The 11,279-nt window shown below is 38.0% G+C and overlaps 2 protein-coding genes across 2 annotated transcripts; both read right to left on the bottom strand.

Annotated features, from left to right (window-relative positions):
- Positions 1-595: 595 nt before the first annotated feature.
- On the bottom strand, positions 596-3,388 carry LOC109104900 (28S ribosomal protein S2, mitochondrial-like). Its single transcript, XM_042747588.1, has 4 exons — positions 3,230-3,388; positions 2,908-3,000; positions 2,176-2,305; positions 596-1,353 (listed from the first exon to the last, which is right to left on the bottom strand). Exons 1-4 carry the CDS (start codon positions 3,345-3,347, stop codon positions 819-821), a joined length of 876 nt encoding a protein of 291 aa, XP_042603522.1. The 5' UTR covers positions 3,348-3,388; the 3' UTR covers positions 596-818.
- A 173-nt stretch (positions 3,389-3,561) lies between these two features.
- LOC122134499 (protein phosphatase 1 regulatory subunit 26-like) lies at positions 3,562-9,952 on the bottom strand. Its single transcript, XM_042747842.1, is given in 7 exon segments — positions 3,562-4,105; positions 6,659-7,607; positions 7,665-7,928; positions 7,930-8,247; positions 8,291-9,411; positions 9,443-9,669; positions 9,672-9,952. Coding segments are annotated over 7 exon segments (3,297 nt in total). The 5' UTR covers positions 9,897-9,952; the 3' UTR covers positions 3,562-3,912.
- Between the last annotated feature and the right edge of the window lie 1,327 nt (positions 9,953-11,279).

Raw genomic sequence — 11,279 nt, 5'->3', positions numbered from 1 at the left:
AATTTAAAAACTAATATTTATGCACATAAGTACATACAATAAACATCACGTTTGGATTTGTGAAACTTTATTGGGTTCACATAACAGGTAATCAATGGAAGTTAATAATAATAATTAAGAAAAAAAAATCAGTTTGAAGTCATTGGATTTTACATTTTCAAATTAAGCTGGACATCTTTAATTCTTTATGAGAGCCTGTTGCTGCCAGAGAATACTAATATATATAATATAATATATATATATATATATATATATATATATATATATATATATATATATATATATAATATCTGAGTTCCAACTTTTTCTCACAATTTTGACTTTTTCCACAATTCTGAGTTTATATCTTGCAAATATGAAAAAAATTTCTCAGAACTGGGAAAAAAAGAGATGTAAATGTAATTCTGAAAAGAAAATTCTGAATTGTGAGATAAAAAGTAGCATTTACCGTTTTTATTCAAAAAATAAACGAATTATGAGATTGAAACTCAGAAATCTGAGAATGCAGGATATAAACTAAGAATTTAAACTTTTTTCTCAAAATTCCAAGTCTTGCTATTCTGAGAGAAACAAAAGACACAACGAAATTGTGAGATTAGTTGCAATTACCTTTTTTATTCTGTGGCGGAAACCGCTTCCATAATTCTAGGATGGTCACATGTTGTAAGTTTTTAGGTACTAAACTTTAATCAAAATAATACATTAATATAACTGAATTTTTACTTTTTGTACTCATATTTGTATTGAGCTTTCTATGCGAGGACAACATCCACATCCGCACAAACTCTGATAGAGATGTTGAAGCTTGTTGACTCTCTTCATACTGAGGCTGAAATCCCCTTGAGAAGCTCCATCTGTCTCCTCTTGTCCTTTGCTCTGTTAATGGTCATTTTAAATAGCCGGCAGTACATCTCCATGGCAACAGGAGTGTCATCGTTGCCGGGCACTGGGTACGTGATGAGGCTGGGGTTACAGTTAGAGTCCACAATCCCCACCGTGGGAATATTCATTTTGGCTGCGTCCCGGATGCCGACGTGCTGCTGGAAGACATTATTGAGCGTGGAGAAGAACAGGATGAGGTCCGGCAGCCGGACGCCGGGGCTGTACTGTATGGAGGCGTTGGTGAGCAGACCGCCCTTCCAGTAGCGTGTGTGAGCGTATTCGCCGCACTCCCGTGCCGTCGTCTCTATCAGGTGACCGAACTGCCGCCTGCGGCTGACGAACAGGATGATGCCGCCGCGGTACGCCACGTGAGCCGTGAAGTTCAGCGCCCGCTGCAGGTGTTCTGCTGTCTGCTCCAGATCAATGATGTCTGTATCCAGACGAGAACCAAACAGATACGGTTCCATCAGCCTGGACACAGAAACACACAAAGTTCAGATTCTGTGACATTTGGCATGCTTTTTGTATGTATAAGTGTATATATATATATATATATATATATATAATAGAAATATGAAAAAAATACAAATGTGCAAGTGTGTTTATGTATATAATATAAATATAGAAAAATGCATAGAATTATGTATATGTGTGTATGTATATAATACAATACAAAAATTATATAATTGCATAGATTCCATGTAGTTTGTTAATTATACACACAGTTACAAATAATTTAAAATAAAAATAAAATTGATATAAATTATATAAAAACTGAATGTATTATTCATTATAAGAGTTATATTATTATAATTAATATAATAATGATTGTAAGAAACAACGTCACACTGAATATTTAATTCTGTTATCATTTACTCACCCTCATGCTGATCCAAACCCATAAGACTTTGGTTAATCTTTGAAACACAAATTTATTTGAATTTTTTTTTTTTTTTTTTTTACGAAACCTGAGAGATTTCTGTCCCTCCTTTGAAAGTCCAGGTAAACAAAACTTAAATGATCCAACAAGGTTATAAAGGTGTCATAAAATGAACCCAATTCTTGTGAAGAGATCTGACTGCTTTATATGATAAACAAAAAAAATGTGCCTTTTATTCACATCCACTTAGGATGCCTTTACAACCTTTTTGGATTGATCTCTTTAAAAAATATATTTCATTGCTTTTCAAAGATAAGCAAAAGTCTCATGGGTTTGGAAATACATGAGAGTGAGTGAATGATGGCCACATATTAATTTGGGGGTGAACTATCCCTTTAATGTCAATAGCCCACCTATGCCGGCAGCCTTTCTTATGTCCAAGATGGACACGGGCTTCAAACAAGTCCTTCAAGGTGAAGAGCTCAGACAATCGGAAGTAGTCGGGTTGAGTGAGTGGGAAGTTCAGGATCTTCTCTGCAGCAGCTGAACATATAACACAAACATACAGAAATAAGTATGAGCGTTGAATGAATATTATGTTACAACCTCTTAATAAGAGTCAAGTTTTTAATCAACATCATCTTCAGTGCTTTACTGAAAAAAACACATATATCAAAGCACATATTCACATTAAAGTCTACATTCCAAATTAAGAGGAATAATTCTATAAGCAAGCTGATTCTTCATGAAAAAAAACATGTGAACACACAGTTAAACAAGTGGATATCAAAACCTGACTGGTGACAGATTTTGTGTTGGAAAAAGAGTGAGATTTTAATGTATTTTATTTCCAAAATAAAGTTTTTACTCACTATAGTATTGCACTGTTTCATGTATTAAATACTAGTTAATTTTTAAACAATATTTGCATTCATTTTAAATTATATTTTTTAATTTATTTATTTTTCATTTTTTCTTTAAACGTTTCAAAGGGACCCCTGACACTCCCCTGTGGCCCCAAGTTAGAATAATGTTTCTGTACTATATATATATTGACAGAAACTATATCTCTAGGTCGCTGGGTTTTATATATTCTGTACGCATGTGTAATAATCTCTTCATCATTATATCATTGACAGTCTCACCGGTGTCTGGCGCTGCTGCAGCGGAGCTGAACGTCTGTCCGTGACATGAGAACACAGCAGAGACCAACCGAGGGCCCCGGAGAACCTGCCTTACTGAAACCGATCATATTCAATTCATTCATTAAATGATACATATATTTCTATCAAAAGTCTGTTGCAAAACTGCTCAGAAAGCCACTATAAAAACTATAATGTTTTATGTCCTTGCAAATCACAAGCAAGACGTTATATTATAATGTTGTTAATCGTTACTATAATATGGTTTACATAATACAATCTACCTTAAGTGTATTAACATTAAATAAAACACGTTTTATTTCACCTCCAGTTAAGACGCCCGCTGCCATGTTTCCCTTCGAGCTCCGCCCACTGAGCGTGAGGAAGAGTGCAGCATTGTGGGTAATGGTGTGCTTAAGACCGATAAAACCGTAGCACTGCATACCACACAAACTACAAATACCACAATAGCCAATATTTGAAACGAATAAAAACTTTATTGAAGGAACCGGTGTCAATTTGACTACAATGAACAATTTAAATAACTGGAATAAAGAACGTTTAATAAAATTAGTAACTGAAACAAAGAGACAAATAAAAACAAAATATAAAACAATAACAAACATATTTTTTAAATTTACTGTACTATACATGTACTCTGAACACGTGAACCTCATATTTTCCAGCGGCTTCAGTTTACCTGTAATAAAACCAAACATCATAGACAAGATCCACTAATGCTTAATAACCATAAAGTATCTAAATACGTCGTTTTATATTAACCGCTATAAACTGAGCCGTCGTTTTATATCAAGTAAAGTGAGAAGAATGCATTATGTCCTGTATTATCTGTGCAAGTGTATTTACCTGGTCACATTGATCACAAACTGCAGCCTTCGTTTAACTGTTTTGCTTTCCTACAACACACACACACACAGACCTTTTGGCAAACAATCATAAACTCAACCATCAGGTAGGCTATATATTCACTCACAAGCACTAGGTGGATCAAATCTGTGTTACATAAATGTTTGTGTGTGTGCAAGTAAATGCATGAATTTTTAATACAGTCTTTTTATGTACCTCTAGCTGCTTTTGAATATGAAGGCGCCTGGTTTGGAATTTCAGACTCCTCTCTTCTGTGTCCAGGGCAATATATGGACTTAACAACAACCCTGGATCTATAGAGGTGGACAAAGACCTGGAGCAAACAAAAGAAACAGATTTACACATTCATACACACACATCTGTGAGCTGCAAAGACTAATAACCAGTCTGATTGCTGATATTGTAAACACAAATTATATACATTCATACATTTGGCGACACATCTAAAACAATACTGTTTTTTATTTTATTTTTTATTAGGATGAGTTCACTGGGAATTTAGCGCTACAGGTTTGAAGCAACAAATCTATCATTTTACATGCTTTAAATAAAATCTAAACATCAAAATTTACAATAGAAACATGCAAACTTTTTAAAAACTTAACTGGATAATAGAAAGCCGTTTAAATTGAAACAAAAATCCTGCTTCTTGTACTGGTCTGATATATCATGCATGAACAACTTCAATCAAAACGGTTTAGTCACAAACACAGCATGTGGACACAACAAAGTAATAAAATATGCAATGTTCAATATTCAAACAAATAATGAAATAATTTATGTATCACATTACAGAATAAAGAAATCCTCTCATCTTTTGTGATGAAAAACGACAGGCCGTTCTTTTTTGTGTGTATCCTGATGAGTGTTTAAAAACATGAACATTCACAAGGACAGAACTGTAAAAAATAAAATAATATTTTGAATATTTGTCAGTCAGTTACACGTGATGCAAGGAAACAGACTGGCATTAGCTAGAAAGGAAGCTACTTTATATAAAGACACAACACAGAGGAAGCTTTGTAAGATACTGATTAGAAATTCACACATTCATGCATGCTCACACACACACACAGTGTAAGAACCGTACAGCCTTGTGTCTCAAAGTCAATTTTTATTATACATCTTCAGAGATACAGTTTGCATTTTGTTTCTCTGTGCAGAGCAGGGGACCAAAAATCCTTTTTTTTTTTTTGCAAAATATTTATGAAAACTGGCAATGCCCAGCATAGTCAGCATGAGTCTTTACTTTCTTCTCTTCTATGAACAAAAATAAATAACATTCTTTCATATAGGAAACACCTACATATAATAAGCAACAGAAACAGGAACCAAGAAACAGGTGCAGAGAGAGGGATGAGAGAGAGAGAGAGAGCAGTGTGACTTTTGAGAAGTATGCAAATATGTGCAAAAAGAGAAAGATGATTGAATTTTGAGACACTGAGAGAGAGAGTTTCCTCCTTTTAATTTGCAGTCTGATATAAATCTTTGAATGTTGTTCAGTGGTACAAAAATTACCTGGTTATTACACGAATATAAAATTCTCAACTAAGTACATAAAAAAAATGTGTTAGAAGGGAACATCATGAAAAAAAAAACATGCTTGTTGAGGACAAGTTAGTATTTCAAAGATTTAAAAATTACTGCTACTGCCGTTTATCTGTAAAATTTTAATACCGAGTAATTGGCCATTTTTCATACACATTCTACTGTATATACATATGTAAACTTAAAGGGTCTCATTCATGAAACAAGCAGAAGAAATTTGTCTATAAATTGTTCATCAAACTGTTCTTGTGTAGACTGTTACTTTGAATTGAATGGAGCAATTTATACAAAAAGGGTTTTGGGAACTATTTTAATGGAAATTCATTCTGCTTGTGTTTCACAAATGAGGCCCATCTTAGTCATTCACTGTTGCGCTGAGGAAATTTTCCTCATTTAGAAACCTCAGGGACTATTATAATGTTACTGAATGGTAACATTAAAATAGTCAGTTAAAATAGAGTAATGTTACTCTCAGAGGACAAGGGTCTTGAATGATGATGCTGAACCATTGTGGATGAATACTAAATGAATATGCACTGATGCAAACAAAAGCGTTTTCATTCTCTTGGCCTTTACATTCTACAGTCCCTCATACAGTTTAGTACATAAAGACGCAATTTGCATGTTTGTGTTTAACTTGTAGAATTTTTTGCAGAGAAAAAAAAAACTATTTCCTTATGGATAGGGTACATATTTAAACCTGGGAACTTTTTAACATGTAAACTCACCAATGAATGATATTGGCATCTTTTCATAAAACTTCGGTTTTTAATTGCGATTACTTTTCGTAGTCTAAAATAAGAATTTCTCAAAAAGCAAAGTTTGTAAAGCAGAATTCATTCAGAAATGCTGCAGCTGCTGCAGAGAAAATACAACACAAAAACAATAAAAAAACAAAGTTTAATCTCTCTTCATGACATCATGTCTGCTTTTAAATATATTTATAAATGTACAAAACATACAAAAAAAAAGGATGTGGTACACTCAAAGAGTCCTACATGACGTCCCATGGAACCTAAATCATACAGTACAAAAAGTCAGAAACATTGAAATGCAGGAAGAGATGCTGCAGTCCGTCAGGCTAATGCTAAAATAAAACAACTAATGCTTAAAGCCGAAGGAAAATTTCGGCTGTATGGTTGGGAATCTAGCAAAATACTTGCGATCATTAAACTCTTTCTAATTAAAGACATCGACAATTTGTTGAAGTCTTTCGTATCTAAGATCTTAGAGCATGGATATGTACTGGGGATTTGGCAACCATGTTCCCTCAACTGATGTGTGTGTGTGTTTGGAGAGAGGACAGGTAGGTACTCACTGATTATGGGGCTGCGTCTTCCTGTCTTTTGTCTTCTGATCTTTCCTTTCCTCATCTGACTCTACATCTGTCTCATCAACACATTTCTCTTCCTCATCTTCCTGCTCTTTCTCTTCCTTGCTAACACTTCCTCCCTCCCTTTGTCTCGCTCCTAAACATGCAGTGGACTCAGTCGGCTCAATCTGGCTGACCTGCAGGTGGTTTGTTTTTGCTAAGGGCGTTGGGAAAGCAGCCTGGTCCCGTTGTACCTGGATTACACTGCCGACCTGGTGGGGGTGCAGTACAGGGGTGGGCTGGCACAGGTGTGAGGTTGCGGGGGATAAGTGTGGTCTATCAGAGAGGGGTCGGTCCCTTTTAAGGCGGTTATGCAAGTAAAGTCCCTCTGTCCTGCCCCCAGGGGGCGCTGAGGTCGAGAGGTCACCACTGGTGACAGCACAGGAACTAATTTGAGGTTTCGAGATAGGCGAGAGACAAAGAGAACTAATGACATCCTTCAAAGGTATCCTAGTGGCTAACTGTACCCTCTGGCGGCTGACGGCAAGGTCATTACCGTCTGCCGAGGAAAGTTCCTTGACGTCGCTCATACTGCTGTTAACGGGTCTCATCAGGAATAGGTTCTGGTGTTGATGACCTGATGGTCGGGGCATCTCTGAGCTCACAGAGGGCGTAGTGAAGGAGTTGGGTTTGATGGTATGAGTTGTTGGAGTGTCCTTTCCTGTCTGGGAGCTGCCGTTCTTTGGATCTCTTGGGGTCGAGATCTCAAATTTTTGACTTTCGGTCCTCCTACAACCCATAATGCAAGAGCTGCCAGGTGTCAGGACTGGTCCCTCGTTGAGTTCTACAGGTGTATCCGCGGATCTTGCAGGTGTGCCCATGGATTCCGCTTGTGTTTCACTTTTGAAGAGTCTACCAGAGGTTGATGCTGAAGCAGAAACTGGAGTTTCAGAATCTTGTTGTGAAGTTCTGGTTTAACGTCACACTCTGTAGGTGAGGTCAAGGAGTCTACGGCCCTCTTCCTCCTGTTTGGTGTTTGCGGTGAGAGGTGTAGACTCCTTGGCTCTTTCAGCTAGAAATCTCCTGATCTCTTGCTCAATGCTATCATCGCTGTCCACAGAACTGTCGTCGTCTTCTGCATGCAGACTGGAAGAAGGTATGTCCACATCTTGAGTCTTAGGAATCCCACCATTACCAGTCACCTTGTCAGGTTGTGCAGGGCTTTTAGATTCTTTGATGTTCTGGACTTCTGATTTGCCTTTAACTGCTTTTGCTTTTATGACCCTTGTCATTTTTGCTCTGAATGTTGAGTGTTTCTTTGCCACCTTTCAAGATGCCAGACTTAACAAGCTTGGAAGGGATACTCTTCAGGTCTGTAAAAGGTTTCTGTTTTTTCATAGCATCCAAAGATGAACCCTCGGAAGGTCTGGTGCTTTTTCTCACCTTCATGTCCCTCACTTTCTTTTTGACTTTTTTCTTTGTCTTAAGCAAGTCTTTAATTGCGGCATCTAGATCCTCGTCACTGTCCAGGGAGCTGCTTTTGCCACTGCTGTCATTTTCTCTCTGAGCCAATAGCAGTCTTCGGACTGGACATACTGTAAGTGGAACCTTTGTCTTTGAGTACACTACTATCAGTACCCTTGCGAGGTGGGGAGTTCTGCTTCGGTTTGCTGATTTTCATGGTGGTTAGACTACTTGAATGGGATGTCACAGTGGGTGTAGTTGAAAGCTCTGGTCTGGTGGAGTCACTATGATTTAGAGGTGTCCCTGGAGGCTCCTCTTTAATATTCATAACCAAAGTCACCATCTCTAGAAGGTTGCTTTGTACTTCTTTGAACTTGCGTTTTTTTGACAGGGAGAGCCTCACTGATTTATTCGGCTGGGTTTCCTTCATCTTCTTCTTTGGCTCTTTGCTTGCAGTGGGATCTCCTGAAGCTTGTGGAGGTGCAACTGTTGTTGTTGGAAGCTCTTTGTTCATCTTTGCTTTATGCTCCAAAAATTTCCTTATCTCTTGTTCAATGCCGTCCTCACTGTCAACAGAGCTTTCATCACTTTTATCTGCAGATGGTGCAACAGTGGGGAATGTTGGCATCTGAAGCAAATTTCTGTTAGCAATGTTTAAGTTGGACTCAAACACCTCGGGCATGACGGTTTTGGAGATGTCTAGAATAGCTTCAGCACACATCAGCTCAGCAGTGTTGACCTTCAGGCTGGAATGGATCTGATGTTCAGTGTGGGTTTGTTTCGAGTTTGAAGGGGGTGGTGCACACCCTATGACTTTAGAGCCCTGGGATGTACACTTGTTCAAAAAGTGGCTTACACCCAGTGGTGTAGGGAGATTAGACTTCTTGGTTATCAACTTCTTCTTGCTCTTCTTGGACAGTGCTTTGAGTGGCTCAGTGCTCATGCAATCAGAAGAAGCGACGGCTGGTTTGCTACGTTGCACAGGCACAAGTTGGGCAGATTTGAGAGGACTTTTCTTTTTCTTCTGCTTGTGTTTTTCTTCCTGGAAGCGACGGATTGCTTCCTCAATACCTGCATCGCTGCTCGATTCAGAGTCGTCCCTTTGTCGTGAAGATCTCAGGGCATCTTTGTCACCTTCCTGTTTTTGTTTTTTCTCTTGCTGGAATCTCTGAATCTCCTCTTCAATTCCATCATCGCTGCTTGAATCGAGCCATTCCTCTTCCTCTTTAATGACGAGACGAGGTGGAGATCTGTCCATCTCTGAAGACGAGGAAGATCCTTTCTTAGCTCTGGGTGGAGGAGACTTTTTTACAGGCAAAACTTTACTTGTGTCTGCTTTTAAAGGGATTTTCTTTGCTTAGCTTCTTCTTCTTGACTTTCTTCTTAAGGGGCTGCGTCCCACTTAAGGCTCTCTGTATATGATTGCTTGCAGTTAGCACCTTACCACTACTGGAATGTGTGTGTTGTTTAGCAGCATCTTGGACAGCTGGTTCCCTCCGCTGAAGCTTGGGCGCTGGGGGCGAACTTGCCATCGGATCCCCTTTGCGCTTGTGGTCCCCACCTTCTCCTTCAAATACTCCTGAATGGCCTCATCAATGCCTCTGTCCACAGAATCATCACTGTCCGAATCATCGCCAGTATCAGATCTGGCGGGCTGTGGCTTAGTGTCTGCTCCTGTTCGCCGGGATCTGGCAGAAGTGTCCATGAGTCGCATTTGACCCTTGTAGTCAACCTCGTGGCTGGAATGAGCAGCCTTTTCAGTCTGCATGTTTTCGCTCATGTCCGAAGACTGGGTGCTGTGGAGGCTCTCTATAATCATCTGGATCTTCTGTGGGATGGGGGGTGCCGCTAACAGAGGCAAAGGTCGCTGTCGGAGGCACTGTCATTGAAAAAAGAGGGGGCAGGCTGCAGCTCTTATTGGACCTCCATTCGAGTGAATAGCCCCACCACTGGAGGAACTGTCTTCAGGAAACATTCTAGAAGGTCGGAATGGAAGGGATGTAGGTGCATGGGGAAGACGCTCCACCGGTGATCTTGTTTTACATTCTTAAATGGAAAGAACAGAATTTGTCATTTTAACAACCTTCTAAAATTCTAAAACATTGCATTACAACATAAGCAGTGTTTAACAGAGTGATTAGAGCATCATTTTAAACTAATAGGGATACATTTTTTAAAAAACATTAATGGTAGGTGGGACCAGGGAGAGTTGAAGTTTGTGTCATTTTTGAACAACAATTATCTACCGGGATGAAATCACCATCATACAACAATTTAAAAAAAAAACAACAAACATTCACATCACTAATGGATTATAATAATGCAATCAGGTTATAAAATATCAACTTACAGAACTTTTGTCATCAGAAGATTCTCGTTTAATTTGACATGCATATTTGCTCAAAACTTTAATCTAAAATGTATATTGAAAGAAGAGAAAAAAAAAAGAACTAGAACAATTTCCCCAATGATCAGACAGGAAGGGTTGTACCAAGTTTGGGGGGATAGTAATATATGTATGCTCACATTTAACACCAGTAGTTAGCACATATTTGGGAACAAAAATTATTGAAAAGACTAATTGTAAAATAAAAAATAAAAAAATAAAAAAAAAACTGGTGGGTAACTGACATTAAAGCAAAACAGATGTTACAACCATTCCCCAGTCTCCCTATTACAGGCAGCGCTGCTGTCACAAAAAATTTAAAGAGCCTGGTATAAAAATTATGGGTGTGCTCCCCAGGCTCCAGGGCAAATTAGTAGGCCCACAAATCAAATATGGGTCAACGGCTGGGTCAAAAGATAGCAGAGAAAAACAATGCTAAATGCAAATAAAAATATGGCAGTTAACCATATAATCCTGTACTTTTTTTTAATCAAATTTTAATCAAACAAATTAGTCTTTCACTTGGTGGTATGGCTAATACTAATTCATTAGTATTGGCCAAAGTGTTTTTTTTTGTTCCCATGTAGACTGGTCAATCACAATTCAATGTTAATAGTAAGCTAATTATACAAACATCTAAAAGAGTCTGATAATGAAAAATTTGTGGGGGGATATTCCGCTTTATTGGCTATTTATAAAACAATATAAGCCTATTAAACATTATGAATATCATGTTCTGTAATTTTAAGATTAAGATTTGTAAGATTTAAACACCAG

The sequence above is a fragment of the Cyprinus carpio genome, chromosome B21 (assembly GCF_018340385.1).
Source record: "Cyprinus carpio isolate SPL01 chromosome B21, ASM1834038v1, whole genome shotgun sequence".
NCBI lineage: Eukaryota > Metazoa > Chordata > Actinopteri > Cypriniformes > Cyprinidae > Cyprinus > Cyprinus carpio.
Note: the sequence above shows the minus strand (reverse complement) of the source record. Positions and strands in the feature narration are given on the sequence as shown.